We start from the raw sequence: 22,839 nt of genomic DNA, 5'->3' as shown, positions 1-22,839 counted from the left end.
ATGGCTGGCTTAAAATGAACCCATAGGTTGGAAATTGAAAATCAGACACATAATTATAGAGGCAACAATAATAATCAAAAGGTGAACATTTATTAATAAACTATTTAATAAATGTTTATTGTTTAACTATTATATTTAATATTAATAAATGTTAATTTCCAACATATTTTGGGTTCATTTTAAGCAAGAAATACAGCAATTTTTACATAAATAAAACTACCCAGCAGGTTGGGCAAACATTTAACCCAACCGCTTAGTTTGTCCATTTTCAACCCAACTTGGGTTGTTTTTAACCAAACATTTTTTATTGAGTAATAATAGTTGCAACTTGCACTCTTAAATGTGCATTGAAACTTGCCAGCTGATAAAATATGCTCCAGGGACCATATTCATATAACATCTCAGGCTATCTTAAGTGGCTGAGTTAAATGGAGATTAACACTAAACAGTAGAAAATCAGTCCAGTCTTTTCAGCTGTAAATGCCATTGGCTGGTAAAAACTTTTGTTGATTATAATAAATTGACATGTTGATAAAACACGCATAAGCAGTCTTTCAGAATGCTCTCAATTACATATAGCCTAGATCAGATGCATACTATATGCATTAGTGAGTGTGGCGGTACTTATGGGGTGTCGCTCTGGGACAGGTAAGTATGAGGCTGGGAGGGAAAAATCACAGTATCCATACCCTGTCGGATACGACTGACCATTGAGTAGCCTACATCTTGGATAAGATTCGCCACTATAGCACACATGTGATGCACAAAAATGTTCTACATGTCTAAAGTATATAGAAAGAAAACTCACTGATTTCGCTTAACAACTTAAAATATAATCTGCATGTACAATAAACCATAGTAAAATTTATTTACATCTCTCGACAGAAAGGTTTTTGTAGCTAATGTTATTTAATAACAGTAGTCATAATAAGCATATTTCCGGTACATGCCTCAGTCTTGCATTGTATCGTCAACTCACTTATCAGACTCCAACTCTCGGCAAACTTCGACAGTTGGTTGAACCGGCTCATTCGGTTCTTTTTGAATCAGACGTGCTAACTTCGGCTGTGCGTCTCATAAACCCGGAACTAAAGTTCGATTCAGTTCGATTAGTGAAGCGGCTCGACCGTTTACTTCCTCAGAACCGGCTCAAAAGAACGATTCGTTCAAGAATTAAATGTCGAACCCATGAAGAGGAAACGACTGTGAAGCTTTGATGGACGCGATCTACATCTATTTTATCTGTGTTTTTATCATTGTTCTGAATCTGATCCGGACATACTCCGTGCCGAGAATTCCGGGCCGAGAACGGTTTGTAATCGTGCCGTGCCGTACCAGGCTCAAGTAGAAAAACACCTTGAACCGTTCTTTACCATTCACCGTTCGGCCCGACGGTGGGAATGCGGCTTTTGACAAAACTGCGATTCCCTCAGCTTTTTGTTTAAAATGTTACTTTTTTATGAAACTCACCCATATTCAAGAGGTCGATTAAAAAGGATGCATTAAGCTAGAATAAAACGTTTTTTAAAATGGAAAGAGCTAAAGAAGCCTACAGTTAAGGTATATTTAAAGTATAGAAAATTACCTAAATAGGAACATAGTAGTATAGCTGCTATAGTGTAGTAGTATATAGTAGTATACTATGTGCAAAAATAAGATATAAAAAGCCTATAAATAGTAAACTAGAAGTATGATGTTATGTTTACTTAAAGAAAACTATAAAACTACTAACCTGGTAGTTTACTCAGAGTGGACTTCAAAGTGTACTTTCATAAACTAAAAACAAGAAAATGTACTACTACAAGTATTAATTTAGTAAACTACTAGTATACTAAGTTCACTTGTAGTACAGATGAAGTACAAATGAGAAACATAGTTGTGAACTAGTTGTGCACTTAAAGTTTACTACTGTTACACTTATAGTGCACTTAAACGTATACTTTTATATAATAAAAAGTGGGCCAGTTTAGTCCCAAGCAGTATTGAAATTGTACACTTTCAAGTTTACTACTAGTACATTGATTTTAGTATACTTTCTTCATAAAGTATACTTAAAAATAAACTTGAACATTACTTAAAGCTGCAGTCCGTAACTTTTTTTGGTTAAAAATTATCCAAAATCAAATTTTGAGCTAGTACATAACCAGCTAGTGTTCAAATCGAGCATGCAGTCGTTCATCTTTGTGTCATTACATCAGGTCTGTTTACATGAAGAAGGAGTCCCAGCTAGTAGGCTATATGGCATGTGAGGATGCCGCTTGTAGCGGATCATTTAAAGCCTTTTCTCACAGCAGCTGGAGTAATTAAACTTATCATTTTGATGGTGGATTGTAATCCAGAAAGGTCCAAATGACAATCATCAGTGACAACTGGAGATTAACCCGCAGTCAAAAGCAAAAGACTGAGGAGTGGCTGCAGAAATTTAAATCTACAGGTAACGCTAATACACACTAAATACACATAGTCACACAATGCTGATGTTGTTATCATTAACAACTTGAGAACAAAGTATAACAATAATAATAATTTACATGGTTTGACGTGATGAGCTAAGCGATCTTTAGATTTAATCACCATTGGCAGTGCGATTTATTGTAATGCTTTTTTTCTCAGTTGGTCAGAACAAAAGTGGCAGACATGTTACTTACTTGATTAGATGACATTTTCTGGTGAAAATTGTTATTTTGGTCATACTTTCAAGATGTAGAATCTGTGATTCCAAAGTACGGTATCCAAAGTACAAAGTACAGACTGACAGCAAACATTAGATTCATCCGCGCTAAGGAGCCCTGCCGATGCACAACCAACGTAAAGAGGATAATTCTGCAAATAACTGATGGCGACAAAGAAGCAAAACTTACGGACTGCAGCTTTAAGTATACTTCATAAAATGAACTTTTCGTAAGGCTGTGTCAAACACATTTTATCATGTTTTAGTTCATGCACGATATGCCTAATATGCTAAAAATGGCTCTGGTTGAGTTGTTTGAATGCCTGGATAATGCTGTTGTTTAAAATTTCTATTGTAATACAAATATTAAATGTTTAGCTACTTATTTACATCTTACATCTCACTTTTTTACTGTTAAGACTGAAGCATGTTGGAATTCATGCTCTGCTACTGTATAAAGTAACAGTAATGACTGTCCTCTTTGATTTGATTGCCAATCTCATTTTGACATTGACAAGCGTTGATCAGCTCATGAGATCTTGGCATTATCTGACAATATCTTTGCAGCACCAAAGTATAGTTATTATAAGGTAATTATTTCATGACTTATTGTATAACTCAGAAAAATACAACTAGTGGCTCAACACTCAATATCCTGCTATGATGGTGATTTATTATGAAATATTATCCAAGGTGTCGTAAGGTTAGTTGGGCCCACTTGCTGCTTTCTGCTGTCGATCCTCTGGCCCTTAGAGTTGTCCTAACTGGATATTGTCATCATAAATGTCAGTCAGTGTACAAAAATATGCAGCTATGCTGCAGTTAAAGGTATTCCAGTCCCATGTGATAAAATCATATAATTATGAAGGGTTAGGGTTTTGCTGCTGTTTCACGTTTTTATACCAAGAAGGGTTTTTAAGTGACTATATAAACATATAGGTACTATTTATAAGAAACAACATTAAAGAGTTTTTGTATCTCCAGTCACCTATTATTTGTATGAATTCCTTGATTTTGTGTTTTTGTTTGTGTTTTAGAGTTGTCAATTTTCAAACCAAGAATGGTGCCACACCACTATACCTTGCATGTCAGGAGGGCCACCTGGAAGTTGTCCAGTACCTAGTGAAGGACTGCGGGGCGGAGCCAAGTATCAGAGCCAATGATGGGATGACACCACTGCACGCTGCTGCCCAGATGGGACACAACACTGTCATTGTCTGGCTGGTAAAAACAGGTTTTATTTAAGTTTGCCTTATTTGATGAGTTCTTTATTAAAGTGTCCAATTTCAAATATGTTGTTACAGAATGTTCCTAGGGTCAACGCAAGTTATCACAGAAAATTTTTCACAATTTTCACTTTGCTAGAATGGAACTGAAAATATACATGCCACAAATACAAGTTCTCCAGCAAAAACAAGCAACTGTTACAGAAAAAAACATCAAAATTTGTGAGCATTTCAAATGAAAAAAATAGAAGTTTATTTGTTTTGTTATTGTTGTACGTTTTTGGACAGTTTTAGTTTCTTAGAACTCCTGATTTTCCTATAGGATGAGAACAAATTTTGAAATGAATTGATAATGATCAGATTCGGCACTGTTATGCCCACTGAACTTTTACTGTTTTATTAATGTGAAGCTGCTTTGAAAGGATTTATATAGTAAAAAAGGACTATATAAATAAATGTGACTTGACTGATTTATCCTTTATTCTATATAATTATTTTACATTGTGAAAAACTATTTGTTTCAGGTGCATAATTTGAGCTACTAGCATTTTTGCTATTTGAACTATTATGTTGAGCAGGATTTTGAAGCTGGTTGTCTATATATTTTCTTTCAAAGTTTTTTTTATAGATTTTTACATTATGAATCTATATATTTTTAGTTTAACATCATATCTGAAGGTGCTTGATCAGGCTTGTTGGCATGCTAGCATGCTAACTTCATGTGAATTTCACTTTTTTTTTTTGTCTTTAATAGATGAGTTTCACAGAAATCAGCCTGGCTGACAGAGACAATGATGGGGCCAGTGCCATGCACTTTGCCGCCAGCCGTGGCCATGCCAAGGTTCTCAGCTGGCTCCTCCTGCATGGGGGGGAAATAGTGACAGACAGCTGGGGTGGTACGCCTCTTCATGACGCAGCCGAGAATGGAGAGCTGGAGGTATGTAAAAGAAATAACCAACAGAAAACTACTGTACGTTAATGTTTCTTACATTTAAAGGGCCCCTATTATGCTTTTGTGGATATTACCTTTCATGTAGTGTCAAAAATCAAAGTGTACGATAAATGGAGTTATTATCTTCCAAAAGAAAGAACTGATTCTGAACTGCCTGAAACGAGTCATCAGTAATTCCAGTCTTATTTTCTGCACAAACTAACATAGGTTTGCAACAAATTTGCATAACTCCCGCAAATGGTCTTCATTGGCTGCTCATAAACAGTTTTTACTTTGATCCGCCCTCATACACTCTAGTTGTAGCTGAGACTTAAAAGAGTTTGGGAGTGAGAGCTGAGGACTCGGGCTCGAATTGATATGGTAAAACCAACACCATCGTTACTGTTAAAGGGTTAGTTCACCCAAAATGGTAATGTAATTTATTACTCACCCTCATGTCGTTCTAAGACCTTCGTTCATCTTCGGAACACAAATTAAGATATTTTTGATGAAATCTGATGGCTCAGTGAGGCCTATATTGAGAGCGAAGCCACCCAACCTCTCAAGATCCATAAAGGTACTAAAAACATATTTAAAACAGTTCATGTGAGTTTAGTGGTTCTACCTTAATATTATAAAGTGACGAGAATACTTTTTGTGCGGATTTCATCAAAAGTATCTTAATTCGTGTTCCGAAGATGAACGAAGGTCTTACGGGTGTGGAACGACATGAGGGTGAGTAATTAATGACAGAATTTAAATTTTTGGGTGAACTAACCCTTTAATACCACTCTGTGTACAACTGCTGAAATTCAGATATGGTAATGCCTATTTTCTTTCCGAAACTTGCTGTAAGCAGTAGACCAATCACAACAGACTGGGCCATCTGACCAATCAGAGCAAAGGAGGCTCTCGGAAAGGAGAAGTTTAGAAAGACTGAATCCTATTGAACTGTTTCAGACAATGTGAGACAAGCAGTGATGCTGCAATGTATATTGATTAAAGTGTTTTTAACCTTAGATGCATGTAAACCTATTGTTGTCAGGATTATGTTCAGTTTTGCATTTATTAGTTTTCATTTTGTGCTTGTATTTCTGTTTCATGTGTTTCCCTTCAGTTTAGCTCCATGATTAAATCCTTGTTAGTTTCTATAGTTTCTGATTAGTTACACATGTATCTCTTTTAGTTTCCTGTGTTTGCTCTTGTATATATAGCCCTTTGCTTTTAGTTGTCTTTGTCAGTTCTCGTCTTTGTTTCTTGTGTGGATTTGATGTATGATTACTCCTGTGATTCTCCAAAGTTCTCCTACGTGTTTACTTTGATTAGTTAAAGCTCAGCTCCTCTGCTTCACCCTCACCGCTGATCACCAGGCTGCACCTCGGGCCTCTAGGCTCATGACTCCACCTCAGCCTGTTAGCCTGTCTGTTCTGCCTTTGCTCTGTGCTCCCTCGGCTCTACTGTGGTCCATTATCCCTAGGGCTCCACCAGGCTCCCTTGTCCTTCTGGCTCTGCCTTGGTCACTCTCCATCCTGGTTCCACTGCGATCTTCCGGGCCTCTGGCTATGCCCCAGCTCTCCAACCCTACACCCCTCTGCTGGGCTCCTTCTTCCCTCCGCCGCCTCCTATGTCCTCATTCCCTCCGGTGTCACCCCGGTCTTCCATGCCCCCGCCTTCACCTTGGTCCCGCACGCCTTGGACTCCCGGGTCTGTGATATCGCCCTGGGCCTTTGTACCCTCTCCACCTGGGTCTCCACCTCTTCTGGCTATGCATTTGTTAGTCTGCCCCTGGACTAGGGCTGGATGATTATGACCTAAAATCAAAACCTTGATTAATTGAACATTTTACCTCGATTACAATTAATGAATGATTATTTTGTTTCTGTTTTTTTTTTTGCCCTCATTGTTCACTTACAATGTTTGTACTGTAAATATGCTTGACTATTAAAGGTGGTATATTTTTTCCTATTGAAAGAGTGATCTGACATAACAGCTCACTTTCAGCAGTTACTTTATCTATGATTCGTATAATTTCTTACATATTTCTGCTCGTTGTAAATCTGATAAAGATAAATTAGCACACTACCAATATGTAATGAGAGCGATTGCGTGTGTGAATTAGTCATACCGTCTCTCTATTGTTTGTGAAGCTGTGGGTTGTAAATAGTTACTTCAAAAGTAGAAAAATATATGCTATAATAACTTTTGAGTTTCTAAGCTACTTTAGTGATAAATCAGAGGACAGCGCTGACAACTAGTTTATGCATTCCTCTCTGTGCATGTGATCTTCACGTTTTGTGCAGCTACTGCTTGAATGAGTGTTTGTGCCACAATGCAGCTGCGCGAGCACGGTAGCTCAATATAATAATACACATCCGATCGTCTAAAATCGTTTGAATGTCCAAACTGCAAACCTTAAAACACATAATACAACTGACAAAGTGTAGTGAAGACGCAAGTGAAAGTAATCTCGGGGCTCACCGCTCATGTGCCGTCTCTGTGTGTTGACTCGGCGTTGCTTTCATGCCGCTGACTGGACGGGGCGGAGTCACGTGACTACACCTGCGATAGTATGTTTTTAAGGCTATTAACAGGATTAAAAAAAACAAAATAACCAGCATGGGAAAATTATGTCGGTTAGAGGTTCTGAATTTCAGTTTCGATTACTTTTCGATTAATCGTCCAGCCCTACCCCGGATCCCGCCAGGGAAGTCCATCAGGGCTCCACCCTGGCTCCTCCCCCCATCTGCTCCACCATGGTGTTCCGGCTCCTCAGGTTCCCTGTACTTTGCCAGCTACTCATCAACCTCCAAGACCCCCTCCACTCTACACAGCTGGACTGTTTGTGGTGCAAGGATGCACCTTTTGGGAGGATTTATTAGTGCGTTTGTTAGTTTTCATTTCTGTTTCCTGTGGTCCTGTGTTTTTTGTGTCCTGTGTTTCCTTAGTTCCTGTGTTGCTGCTTACCACACCAAATTGTGACAATTGCAGGAGACCTCCAAATCAAAATAAGGAACCTTTAAAATAGCAATTTATTATTATTAGAATGAATACATTTTAATACAGAATTAGTAAAAAAAAAAAAATAGTAAGTGAAGGAAAATTGTATTTATGCTATAACTTGAAATTATTGTAAAAGTGCTGTAAAGCAGGTTGCAGAAAGCATAGAACTTTTCACAGAAGCACGGCACCTTTATTCATTGTAACATTATCCGTCCGAGAGTAGCTGACAGAAAAAGGGAGGCACAGAAACAGTCAGAGAGTATTGTCTCTTGTTCTCCACCTGAGGGCTAAACGCATGACAGCTGTCATTAACAAAGTACCCTTTTACTGCATTCATTAAACCACTAATACTTTACTCAACTGTCTTTCTCAAACTCTCATATGTCAACAGACAAATATTCACACCCTACAGGAAGAGCACGCACTCTTTCAACTGCTGTTGTTTAGTCACAGATATGTGCACAATTTCGTGTAATAAGTTGTGTAATACTCAGAGCTGAGTACTATTGTATTGATAGAAGTATTGATATAGATAGTAGTACTGATAGCTGCAAGCATTATCAAATCAGTTAAACATATTTTATATTTAAGCAACATTTTCACAAAACTGTGTATAATAGAGATATGTCCGATTATGAAAGGGTTTATTCACATTCCTAACCTTAAAGGGAAAGTTCACCCAAAAATGAAAATTATTCCATGATTTACTCACCCTCAAGCCATCCTAGGTGTATATGACTATCTTCTTTCAGATAAACACAATCTGAGATATATTTAAAAAATGTCCTTAGTCCTCCAAGGTTTATAATGGTTGTGAATGGCTGCCCAAATTATGAAGACAAAAAAATGCATCCATCCATAAAAAAAATTCATCCATACAACTCCAGGGGATTAATAAAGGCCTTCTAAAGCAAATCGATGCATTTGTGTAAGACAAGTATCCTTATTTAAAACTTTATAAAGTAAAGTAACGAGCTTCTACACTAAGCCATGATGTACAACGCAGTATGTCATTGTGTAGAACGTCATGGCATTGTGTACTACGCCACGGAAGTTAACGCTTTTTGGACATACGTCGAATGCATATGGCTGTCGCGCCAGAAGCTTGTTATTTTACTTTATAAAGTTTTAAATAAGGATACTTGTCTTACACAAACACATTGATTCACTTCAGAAGGCCTTTATTAACCCTCTGGAGTCGTGTGGATTAATGTTTTTATGAATGGATGCATTTTTTGTCTTCAGAATTTGGGCTGCCATTCACAACCATTATAAACCTTGGAGGACTGAGGATATTTTTTAAAATATCTCAGATCGTGTTCGTCTGAAAGAAGATAGTCATCTACACCTAGGATGGCTCGAGGGTGAGTAAATCATGGGATCATTTTCATTTTTGGGTTAACTATCCCTTTAAGAATGAGCAATAGGAATAGTAATGCTTGCTTTAGCAGACAGCGGTAAATATATTTAATAAAGCAGCACAGATTATCTGGGTGTTAATGTAAATGTCTGTTTCTCTGTTTAGTGCTGTCAAATTCTGGTAGTAAATGGAGTGGATCTAGGAATACGGGACCAGGATGGATTCTCAGCAGCAGACCTAGCTGAATACAACGGGCATCAACAGTGTGCCAAGTACCTCCGCACTGTCGAAAACATGGTGAGATACAGTATAACACACACAGTCTTAAACAAGGGTTTTACAACAAAAGAAATGTTAAATTCTCATCAGATATGTTCACATATCTCTGTTTACATTCTCAGTACTACAAAATTTGCTAATATTTTTTTTTTTCCTGGTAATTTGCTTTTGTTGATACATATTAAATTCTTATTGTGTGCAAAATTTTAGCCACATTTTAAGTACTGTTCCTTTTTATATGTGTAAAACTTTAATGAGGAACAACATCTAAGTGCAACTATAATTGTACATGTAGGCTATTCGTTGTAATTAGGTTGTTGTAAGTGTGTACTGTAGATAATAGTGATTGCATGTCCCCAGTGTAGTGATGTGCTTTCTCACCACATCATCAGCTGCAATCTCATTTGTTACTGCCTGTAATTAACTTTTGTGTATCAAAAAGAATTCCTTGCCTTATGCACTCTCAAAGAGTTCATTAAAAAAAAACACTTACAGGCATCTTTACACTCAACATGCCAAATAAGTGTAACTAATATATGCTTAACAAGAACACTGGCTTTCATTTCAGAGTGTGGAACACCGAGTCTTGTCACGGGACCCTTCGGCAGATCTGGAGTATAAGCAACCTGACTCAGGCCTCTCCTCCCCCAACGCCACCCTGCCCACCCCAGCCCCCCCTGTAGCCCACTTTGACATCTGCTCGCCCTCCAGCTCGCTGTCCAATTACGACTCTGCAAACTCCAGCCAATCCAGTACTGGAGAGAAAAGGAGTGGCACGCCTCCCTCACGAGTACCGACAGGTCAAAGAAACACACATTTATAAATATCAGTAATTTTAAAGAAATTAATACTTTTATTTAGCAAGGACACATTAAATTGATCAAAAGTGACAGTAAAGACATTTATGATGTTACAAATGATTTTTGTCTCAAATAAATCACTGTTTACACAAAAAATATTAAGCAGCACAACTGTTTTCAATATTGATAACAATAAGAAATATTTCTTGAGCACCAAATCAGCATTTTAGAATAGTTTCTGAAGAATCATGTGACACTGAACACTGGAGTAATGATGCTGAAAATTTAGCTTTGCCATCACAGGAATAAATTACATTTTAAAATATATTATATATTTCAAAATAAATTCTGTTTTTACTGTATTTTGGATCAAACAGGCTTGATAAGACTTCTTTCAAAAACATAAAAAAAATCTTACCAACCCCATACTTTGAACCTTTTGAACTGTTTATTTTGTATCATTAACATGATAGAAAATTTTCTTTTCACATCTCCTGCATTCCTGTGTGTTTTGAACAGAACTCCCCTCTCTAAAATGACAATACTCCATGTTCTCTGTGCATAAGTTTGCTCAATGCAGTGTAATTGAAGCATTATCTTAACAATGGTGGGAAAAGCTGAGCTCGCTGAAGCAGAACTCATTCAGAAACATGTTGCCATAGCATTGTCTAGGAAACCTGCTGTGAGCCTTCCCAGTAATGTCCTCTAGTGGATGCATTTAGAACATCTATGTACAACAGTGGTATAGATTTTTATACTTTCACTAGCAGTCAGAAATTTAGACACTTGACTGAATTTGTGTTTTTCATTATCTTTTTCACCACTGCAACATTCCCATACTTACATTTTGTGTTTATGGTTTTGATTACTTATGATGATTATTATTCTAAAATGCTGAACAGTAGTAATAATAAAGAATGAGGTGTGTGCAGACTTTAGACTATTTCAGGTATAGTGAATATTATTAGGTTGACTTCATGATTGGGGTAAGCACTGTGAATATCTTTCATAAATACAGAATGCATTTTGCTAGTCTTTACATGTTTACATGTAGTACATGTTTATTAAACAAAAACTGAAAATGAATAATACTATTTAATAATAATATGTAAAATGAATAATAATAGAAAATATTTCTCAACCTAGTAGTCCATAGCTCTGCCTCTGCAGGCATAAGTAAAACAATTACAGTTACCATAGTTAGCCATTCACTTCTGTGGCTAAAATGAAAAATCCAGTAGTTTTGGCTATTTTTAAAAAGAAAGAAAGAACGAAAGAGAAAGCCTAAAATTAATTTTTAAATTAAATAATAAATAAATAAATGAATGAAAAAATAACACACCTGCCAACTGCAGTGAATACAAACAATTTAGTGATTACAAGATTATAAGAGACTATATTTATAAGAGATTTATCATGTAAAATATCACATTGAAATATCATTTTTATAAATATAATATGGTAATAATATTTGTTTTTTATTCGTTTAACTACATTATATTTTATTTACTCTATAATTTTTAATTTATATAGTTTGACTAAATCAATGAATAATTAAAGAAACATGTTTTATTGCAGGAGGTACAGATTCGAACATTACAGACATGCAGACCTATATGGACATGCTGAATCCTGATGTAGCAGGAAGCTCCCAGGATGCAAAAGAACCTGCACACCTGCCGCCCCCTCCAACGTTTCCCCCACCCCCACCTCCGTCCGATTCCTCCCATATACCACCTCCCCCACCTGCCTATCCCCCACCCAAACCACCTGAGGAAGAAGCGTCCGCCGAATACTTGAAGGTGAAGAAGAACCTTCGTAGAGTGGACAATGATGTTGTCAAAAAAGAGGTATTGTATGCTATACATTTTCTTGTTGTTTGTGCATCCTTCTTTTAGGATCACCTTGTTTAATAATACGAAGCAGAATTTGTAAACCAGTGAAAACAATTAAAGAAAATATGTTTTCATAGCATTGATCTTAAAGTTATCAAAAAATATCTTTAAAAAAATTAATTTTAATTGATCTTATTAAATATAAGAATTCAGTGTTGTGTGCAAATATACTATACTTTCTATAATGTACTTTCAGAATGTCCTCCTCAGTTCCCCTAGACTCATTCTCAAAATCTGTAACTAATGTTACAGGGATAAATTAAATCAAATTTGGATTTTGTGACTTTAGATCATGTTTGTTAACTCTGAGGGCATCTATATGCAAGTGTACTTTTAAAGGTTGACAAAATGATCAGCAAATACATATTTAAAATGTATATTTTTCCTCTTCTCAGACTTAGAAAAGCCTTTGGCCCTTATAACTGAAAGGCTTGACTTAAGAATTTGATTTAAAGCTGAGGTCCGTAAGTTTTGCCTCTTTGTTGCCATCTCTGTTTGAAATCTGCAATTGCAGATGGTTGCGGAATTATCATTTTATGTGGGTTGTGCATCGGCACGGCTCCTCAGCGCTGATGAATCTAATGTTTTGAGGAGTGTAGGCTGTCTGTCACCGCATTGGTGTGGATACTCTACTTCGGCTTATCAGTAACATGTCTGCCACTTTTGTTCTAAACAACTGAAAAAAGAGTTCTACAATAAATCAAAAATGATTGATATAAATCAAAGTGATTGAATCTAATGATCGCAAACTTTGTTCATCACGTCAAACCGTGCAAATTATTATTGTTATACTTTGTTCTCAAATTGTTAATGTTAACAACATCAACATTGTGTGACTACATGTATTTAGTGTGTATTAGCGTTATCTAATTAGCATTATCTACTGAGTAAACCATTAAAATGTCTTACCAGTCCAGCAGAAAAAAGCAATCTCTGTGTCCGTTTTAAACCTGTTCAAAACACAGAGTTCACACCACCTTTCAAAAGCCCTGCCAATATTTTTATTCTTTATTTCGCACGGGCCTGGTCGCATTCTCTTTTTTGCTGTAGCCACTCCGCTGACTGAAGTCTTTTTTACTACTGGTGATTCACCAGTTGGCAATGATTACGGTCGTCTTTACCATTCTTGATTACAATCCAGCATCAAAATGACAAGCTTAATTATTACAGCTGCTGTAAAAGAGTCTTCAAATGATTCGCCACCTGCAGCATCCGCGATTCCTTTTTTATGTATACAGACGTGACGTAATGACTCAAAGGGAAACTCGTATTTCCTGCGGAAACCTACCAGTACCACTCAGATTAAAAAACATTATTACAAGCTTACTGTTGTGAATCGGGCTAAAGTAAGGAGATAGTTTTGAACACTGGCTGGTTATGTACTTGCTCAATAATTGATTTTGGATCATTTTTAACCAAAAAACTTTACGGACTGCAGCTTTAACTTTATAGGCTAACCTTCAGAAACACAATATACGATCTAAAAATCTAAATTCATGACCCATTTAAAAAAAGATCGTAGTTTATTTCATTTAGAGCTACATAAAAATTCATCCATTTAGAGTGCAGCGCACATGGCCTCTAGTGAGTCATCATCTACAGTATGTAGCTGTTGATCAAACAGAAATGAGGATTAAAGACCTGAATCACCATGTTTATTCATAGAACATAAAGGAGTCTTATTTGTACTAATGGACAGTATAGAATAAAAGCCTTTACATGAATTGCTGTACAATAGTGGACAAGAGTGAGTAAAGCTATAATCCTGTATGCTTATATATATATATATATATATATATATATCAGGCTCACAATCAGAACAGAACTGCAAATGAACATCTAACACAACACAAAAGGCAGCCCAAATGAAATGGAGACTGATTTAAAATGCTCTACGTAGACAGCTCTGCATGGCACGCAAAATAGCATTATTCATGTGAAGTGCACAAGAGACACAACTTCCTGAATTGATTCCAATAGAGTTTGACTAAGCCAAAGGAATGCTACAAACATACAGTATACTCACATAGGGTGAGATATATTATATAGCAAATCCCAATTTCTTATATCGTCGCAAAACGTAAACTATATTATTGCCCAGTTCTAATCTGCTAAGTGCGACAATAAGGCTTGAAAATATGAATATATTATAAACCTTAAAGTTGTCATGAAATCAAAATTGACCCTATATACTTTGTTAGCGCATATTACTAGTCTTGTGGCGAACAATTAATTTGTGCAAGTTAATACACAGAAAAAAAATTGTTTGTCGTAGTAATCAAAATCTGAAAAGTTACTTCCGGTCTGGAATGGCGTTCCTTCTCTGATGACGTCACTTTGACGGCTTGGGTTGAAAACGCTTAAAACACTCCCCTCCAACAGTTACTCTGCTATAAGCAAGAGATGGACAGGAGTGCTAAAGTAAAACCCTGCCCTCTATTCAATATTCCGATTCGCTTGAAAATACGTCACAACACTGGAGAAAAGTCGTTTGCAACTTCCGGTTTACAGGGACTTTAACATCATGATGATCTGTAAAGCTACTTTTAAGTAATGTGATTTAAGTGCTATAAACATAAATTAGACTTGACTTAACTCCTCTAATAAGCATAAAACAGAATACACAGCACACAATATTTTCAAGTTTCTACATTTCCCGTGACTCATCCTCTGTCTTGAATGATTTTTTTGAGCTTATCAGAAATAAAATGGGTACAGAAATAAAATGGGTTGTGAAGGCCTTTTAATGTTGTCTTTAAAATGGTGATGAGTTCACTAGGTATTCAGCTCACTAGGTTGTAGAACAGAACTAAAGATTCCAGAATATTTTATGACATTTCAACCACTATTTTGTTGTTAATGACTTAACTTAATCTTAAAAAGTTAAAATAAGTGCATTCAAGCAATATGATATAATTAAACAGCTCAGTTAATTACAAAGAACAGCTTGCCGAGTTAGTTGCATCCCATCTGAGTCCTGTGTAACTAAATATTCCATAGAGCTTTAGTCGTTCTGCTTATAGGCCCATAATAGCAAAGCATTCCCTGTGGATTGTACATCTAATTAACACGCACTTACCATCATCTTATCCTTTTTTAATTGGCATGGAATACATATGTAGGTGTAAGATAACACCTCAGTTAGCTTTGACAGTAAAGCAACACAATATGGTCTAATTAATCGTCCATGAACTTAACCACAACAGTTTGTCACAAATAGCACACAGAGGTGCACAGCGGCCATTAGAAAGCTGGATAATCAGACCAGCAGTGCATCTTCTGTTGTCTGGCCAACAAACTTCAATCTGTGGGAAAAAAAGAGAAAAGCCCAGAGCAGGTGCACACGCACGATATGGACTCGCATGCTTGTATAGACAAAAACACAATGCTACTTTTGTGTTCCCGTTAATGAGGGCTTCCATTAGCCGAGCTGACCTCCCAAAAGCTCTATTGATGCATTGCATGACAGACTTGACATTAATTTAACTAATTAAACTGTCAGATATGCCAGGATATCCCAACACACACATTCTCAGATCATTAATGGGAATTCAACTGTACTAATGGCATTTTTGGAGTATGAAGAGCAGATAATGCACTTGTTGTCTGGCATGTTTGCAAAGCATTTGAAGTAATAGCTCAGATCTTCCCATCAAACCTTGTTTTGATGATTACCATTGTACCTTATGGTGGACTAACTAATGAAAAAAAGATCAGAACTTAACAATTCACTTAGTATACAAAAAATATATTCAGAGGCCCCACAAATTATCTGAACACTTAAAATGTTTGAATGTAATTTTCATTCATTTTCATTGGCTTGCTTCACATTTCAGTTTACATTATGATGAATTTAGCTTTCCAAATCGAGGAATTTATACAGTGCAGGTAAAGTTGTGGCATCCAGTGTTGGGGGTAACACATTACAAATAACTCAAGATACATAATAATTTCAAATCAGTAATGTTACTTTGTTTTCCCATTTATTGACTGACACCTCTCCTGTCCCCATATTGAGAGAAATCGGGAGTAAAGATGCAGAGGCATTGTGTGGGCTGTGTGAACATGATGGTTATTGTAGTTCTGGACTAAATGTGAGCATTACTCATCTCACTTGCACAAAAACAGATTAAGTATTCCTCAAAATTAATAAAAACAGTGCGCAAACCCACAATAATTAAATATGTTAAATAACCCAAATATACTTTATGTATTTAATCTTACTTTATTAACCAATGTCTTTGCTGCTGACCTTTGATGATCCAATTTAACCATACTAAGCAAAAATGACTTCAGATAAACATCACATTTGTGTTTTATTTATTTTTTTATTGCAGGAGAAGAAAGCTTATTGCTCAAGTAAGAGTGTTCTTCTCTTACTTGAGTGATAAACTTTCTTCTCCTGTGTCCTATTCTTCTGCAATCCAGAATGGCAGCACAGCTGAAAGGTTTGTTTGAGCTGCGCCCTCTACTGTACAGGCATGAATTTGCATTTCCTTCATTCTGAGGCTTTTTCATTTCACATTTGGGGCCCTATCATACACCCGGCACAATGCGACGGCAGTCGAGACGCAAGTGTTTTTTGCTAGTTTAAGCCTGACGCAGTTATCATTTTCACGTCCAGCGACACGTTGTTTAAATAGCAAACGCACTCGCCCAAAGCGAAGTGTGTTCAGGCGCATTGTTGGCGCATTGCTATTTTGAGGCAAGTGAAAAGGACTGCGCCACTGACCAACTAAAACCTGGTCTAAAGTCAATGCCACAGTATTTTTTTTTTTGTTGTTATTTAAAGTGTGCGTTAGTGATATGTGCCTATATGCGGGTACACAACACGCTTACACTCTGCTTGTTACACACACAGGGATGCACAGCAGTACACAAACATTTTTAAATATTAAAAATAAAAGGATTCCTCTCTGGAGAAGCGTTCAGTCTTTCCGCTTGCAAATTCCACCTTGTAAATAATGAATCCGCCATGGTGCAAGCACAACTGGCTTTTAAAGGAAATGGGAGATGAGACTCTGATTGGTTTAATGCACATTACGCCCAAAACACACCCATGACTCATTTAGAGACTATATACAACCCTTTTGGACCATGCGCCTGGCGCAATGACCATTTTTTCCGTCGTTAAACTAGCAAAAGTGGATTCAGACATGCCCCAAGTGCACCTGCACCTTGCGCTCAGATCATTAAAATAGGGCCCTCTGTGTGAAAGGCCTTAACATTTGCCAAAATAAAAATTTTCTTTTTATTTTAGTTATTAAAAAAAAAGTAACACAAAAGTAACAATGCATTACTTTCCATAAAAAGTAACTAAGTAACTTAAATAGTACTTTTTAAAAAAAGAAATAACGCAATATTGTAATCCATTACTTTTAAAAGTAACTTTCCCCAACACTGCAGTGGCATCCATTATTACTTTATCCACCAAGCGAAATGAAACCTTCAGCTAGCTAGACCCTGTCTGACTTCTGACCCCCAGAATGACCCTCTGCCTGACCTCTGTCTCTCCTCTCAGACAGTATCTCTTCCACTGAGCCATAGAGCAGAGCCTCTAGAAGAAAATTATCCCTGTATGTTTATGTGGCAACCTTCATAACTTTAGAAAATCCTGCACTTTTTAGGAGACAGTCATTGCTAGGCATTCAGTAGTACAGATGCTGAAAATACAGTATATCCCTCAAAGTTCGATATATGTAAAAAAGGTGGTGTTTACAGTAATGCACTTACTGTACATCAGTCTATGCGCAATAAATGTTAAAATCCCTACACATATATTTGAAAATATAGCATCTTAATATAATTTGCAAATAGTTAATAAGAATCGCTTACTGATGTTGTCTGTTTACAGTTTTATCCAATAAAATTCTTTTCATGATGATTTAGACAGGTCAAATTATTTTTATTTGGAAGAATTAATATAAGTACTTAAAGAAAAGTAGAACTGTATTTTTGCCATTAAACCCTCTCAAATGCATTGAAATTCTATTGTATTGCACTTTTCAACACAAGAAATTGTTGAAAAGTTAAAAATGTCAAGGCAACATGATGCATTCGGATTTTTAAGTTATTTCAACAATTGTTGTTGGCAACACATAATAATATAATATAATTATGTAATACAATGTAATATAATAATGATTATGGGATATAGTTTTTAAAGGTTGTACATATAACTCAATACTTGACACTTGAGAATTCTGTTTGTCTAACATGGGTTAACAGTAATTTACATTTCTTGAATATTTGTGACTCAGAAGGTCCCATAAACTGGAAAATATGTAGTAGCTTTTTTATAGTGTGTAAGTACATTATATAAATTATATTTCATGACCAAAACATGACTAATTCAGTACAAAATGAACTTCACAGAGAACTTTCCTTCTAATGAAAATAAATACTTTAATAAGACATAAAGAAATGTTCTAGAATCTGTCGTCTCAAATCATATGCAGTCTGCTTTTCCTTTTATGGTCAAAGACTTAAGGCTATGAGCAGCTGTAATGCTGTTGGGTGTGGGTGATCGTGAGGCGGGATTTAGAGCTGCCAATCAAACACTTACTTAACGGATTACATGTACTTCCTTTTTAGGAGTTGGAACCTTTCAGGTTTGAATTTATTTAAAAAAAGAGAAATCACAAATAAGATTTCTTTATCTCAGTTGTTTCTTCTATAGACAGCAATGAGTGTATAATATTCATATATGCAAAGAGAAATAAAATACATACTGTTTATTTCCTCTTATTTTCACACAAACATTGATCATGGTTTGGAAGAAATACTGCGTATTGAAGAAAAAAAACATCCTCTTAATTGGATACCATGCTAACACAAGTATGCATAGGCACCGCATACTGACACAGTTCTGGTTTTGTTTAGTCCAACTCACTTAAGGTTAGTTTGTTTATAAAGCTCTAATATATTTGAATACTGCTCCATTTAGTAACTCAGGCCCATATTAGGCTATGATTCACTCAACTTACACTAGAATGTTATATAAGTTCACCTGAGTTCACTTTAAGGCTTATTTTTAAAGCAAGATCGGCACTTTATTCAACATAATTCTTATACGGTTTAACAAAAGAGTCACATTATGTTCTATTTCTAATTCACACTGTTCTGCTTTACTCTTATCACCCACTGCCACTTGTTATTTCCGTAAATCAACTACCTTTGAGAGAGATCTCCACTTTTATTTGTAATCAGATTCCCTTCGGTGGCCGGTGTGCATAATGCAGTCCTTCGACCGGTGAGAAAGTCGAGTCAGAACGGCCATGCTTAGCCACTGTGTCACAATGGTTTGCATAAGAGACCATGAGCGCTGTGACCTGTGGTTGGTTAACAGGTGAGCAGTGAAGTCATCGCTCTGGGATGTGATTGTTGAAAGGGGCGGGGAAAGGCAAGCCGTGTGTCAGGTAGAATGACACACAGTAGAATGGAGATCCTGTGACACCTGTGCATCTACTGGCTCTCGGTTTAAACCGTCGCGTAAGGTGACAGCACTGTGGAAAGAAATAAGGGCAGTTGGAAAGGGTAAGACTGCAATTCAGTGTTATTTTGTTATAAAGTAATGATGGTGGCAAGAGTTAAAACTTTGTTGGTTTGGTTTACTTGTAAATACTTAAGCTTTGAGTGTAATTATGTAATTCTCTTTGCTGCTGCTATGGGTGTTTTTGTCAGTTTTACAGGAATGTTTTCCAGACTTTATGTTATTACTTATGTTTAGTTTTATAAGATTATGTAGCCTTAGGTTGGTTGGTTGTTTAGTTGGTTAGTAATCTGTGATAACCTGGAGAATCTTTCAAATGCATTGCATGCAGAATCAGATATATGTTCAACTGCATTACATTCATTTTCTTCACTCAATTTAGCTTCATCTAACCTTACTGCACACTCTTTACATCGGTCCCTGTGTGTTGCAAAACCCTGAAGAATAAGCATTGGTGACTGGTGATGAAAAATTCAGCAGGTTTTAAATAGGCTCAGGTCCGTTCACATTGTATAGAGGTTAACTAGCCTTTCAAGCAGCAATTTCCCTGAGGTATGATAATCAAACCATCTGCATTGGGCTGAGTCGAGTTACACTGGGAGTAACTCTGCAGGGAGGACAATGCTTTAGACAACAATGCAAATTGGGTGCTGGAAGAACATGAATGAATAATACCATCCTCAGAGCCTGCGTGAGACATAAAAACCCACAGATGACAGAATTCAAATTCATTGTCATAGATGTTTGTTTGTTTGTTTTTTATTGTGTGGATATGCTTTCAGACAGAGATCATGCTGTATTCCCTTTTTTTCCCAACCCAAAATAGATTTGTTTTTGGTTTTTTATTATTATTTTATGAAAGGTACTGTTCATTTTTAAATGACAATATAACATCAAACAACTGAATAATCTCTCACATTTGGTGCTTTACTCTAACTATTATGTGACATTATTTGTTTTAGAATTCTATTGCATAAGTTTGATTACTATGCAAATTCAAGGACTTTGCATTAGGTAAATCTTAAGAGAAAACAAAGCATTACCTTTTTTGTGTTGGAAATTTCTAGAAACTCTTGAAACCACGTCCGAGATTGCTCTAATGTAATTTCTGTTCTCCGTGTGATGTTAAGCCTTTACTAAAGGCAGGTGATAAAACTGATTTTAGCTCAGTGATGAAGATTCACTATCATACACAAGTGAGTGACAGCTGCAGAAAGTGAAACCGTTCAGTGCATTGATACTGAAACAGCATACAAGAGGTCAGACAGTCTCTTTTTTAGCCTGCTGTGTTGTTTGCCTTGTGCTAAGATGGTGAGGCTTAGAAATCCATGTTAAAGTTCAGCTTTTGCACCATGAAAAGTCTTTTTGTTTTCAGGTAAATCAGCTGGAGTCACATGAGGCTTTGCCACATTAACTCAAGAGGAATTATTAAGAGTTTATGTGGCTTATGTGTGTCAGGTATTTCTAATGTGGAGCAACTTTAGTATGGGATGAAAATATAATTAATGGTATGTTTTAGATTTCTTAGAATTGTGTAAAAACTAAAGGTCTGTCATTGGTCTGTGGCATTTTCAAGCAGTTCTATCAACAGTGGGAAGGAGAATTGTCAAAATGTTGTCAGACAAATTATATAAGAAATTTCACACTGATACTAAAGCCTGTCACCTTTTTATGGCGTGTGTGGGGGTGGTAAGACAGTATTCAAATATGTAAGCTGACATGTCATTTTAAAAAGTGACAGCAGCTTCTGCAGTGTAACACGCTATAGTTAGTGCTATACTTTTTCTACTTCTAAAACTAATTTAAACAATATAGTTTTTTATTTTACATGGAGTTTTTGTAAGCACATAATATTTGAGATACTTTGATACAATTTTAAAATTTACACTGTATAAAGAGAGTAAATGTTACAAAAATTAAGTGTTACAAAAAAATATAGGTGGAGATGTGTACCTGTTAATGTTCTGTTGTGTCAGGATTTACTGTTGTTTCTGTTATGTTGAAGTTTTATGGGTTACCATTGTGCTGAAGGGTAGAGTCTGTGGTTAGGTCTAGGATGGGTCAAAGAATAATGTGATTATATTAATGCTGCATGATGCTTTATTTAAAACACAATAATTGTTCACAAACCAATACAGTGATAAAAGAGACATGCATGTGCACCACTGATAGGTAACAATTGACTGCAAAAGATTTAAGCTGAATTGATATTTCTAATTTTAATGGTTTTACTTGGTTCAGTTAAGGTTTAGTCACACTAAGTCTTTGAGTAGAGTTTATAGTGTAATTTAATTATAAAAATACTATTTTTAATGGACTCTTGAAATAGGTTCACAGTACTGCTTTTTAAACTTAAATGGTTTAAAACAATCTGTTTCCTCATTTGAGTACCTTAATGGGTTGTTTCACCCAAAAATGATTGATTCTGTCATCATTTACTCACCTTCATGTCAAGTCAAGTCAAGTCACCTTTATTTATATAGCGCTTTTTACAATGTAGATTGTGTCAAAGCAGCTTTACATTGATAACTGGTACATTGTTTGACTGCACAGCAGCTCTTAAAGAATAGTGTCAATGCAGGCAGATCAAAAGCACTGTTGAATATCAAAATGTCAAGTCAAGTGTCCCCAACTAAGCAAGCCAGAGGCGACAGCGGCAAGGAACCCAAACTCCATCAGGTGACATCAGGTGGCAGACAAGTGGCAAATTGGTGTTAAAATGGAGAAAAAAACCTTGGGAGAAACCAGGCTTAGTCGGGGTGCCAGTTCTCCTCTGGCCAACAGTGCTTTGTTACAATTCAGGTTGCTATCATAAGTCCAATAGGATCGCAACATTAAAAGTATTTATTTCAGTTCCATCCAATTGAGGATCGTATTCATCACGCGGGTATGGACGGTTGTTGAGGAACTGTGTCGTGGCTGTCGTGTCGATGAGGCCTTCACAGGGGATGATCTAGTTGACTCAATCTCTGCTGATACTTCAGGGCTGCGTTGTGGTCGTGTCAAGGTGCAGGTCCTTGGTCTCACCTGGATACGGCCCGGATCCGGTTGACTACGGTGAACCTCGGGATAAACAGAAAGACTAATATTAGCGTAGATGCCATTCTTCTTCTGATGTAACGAGTACATCAGGTGTTATAGGAAGTGTTCCCGGTTCCGGCTGACCTAATTTATGCAGCCTAATA

At 36.4% G+C, this 22,839-nt stretch overlaps 1 protein-coding gene across 3 annotated transcripts in view; it reads left to right on the top strand.

Annotated features, from left to right (window-relative positions):
* espn (espin) overlaps nt 1–22,839 on the top strand; it is an 82,506-nt gene that overhangs the window by 22,518 nt on the left and 37,149 nt on the right. For all 3 annotated transcript variants that reach the window (XM_051903458.1, XM_051903457.1, XM_051903455.1), the window contains exons 3-7: nt 3,709–3,895; nt 4,652–4,834; nt 9,354–9,485; nt 10,036–10,267; nt 11,846–12,117. In XM_051903458.1, coding sequence (XP_051759418.1) covers nt 3,709–3,895; nt 4,652–4,834; nt 9,354–9,485; nt 10,036–10,267; nt 11,846–12,117 — 1,006 coding nt within the window. The remainder of the gene's footprint in view (nt 1–3,708; nt 3,896–4,651; nt 4,835–9,353; nt 9,486–10,035; nt 10,268–11,845; nt 12,118–22,839) is intronic.

Source organism: Ctenopharyngodon idella, chromosome 8, assembly GCF_019924925.1.
Source record: "Ctenopharyngodon idella isolate HZGC_01 chromosome 8, HZGC01, whole genome shotgun sequence".
Lineage (NCBI taxonomy): Eukaryota > Metazoa > Chordata > Actinopteri > Cypriniformes > Xenocyprididae > Ctenopharyngodon > Ctenopharyngodon idella.
Note: the sequence above shows the minus strand (reverse complement) of the source record. Positions and strands in the feature narration are given on the sequence as shown.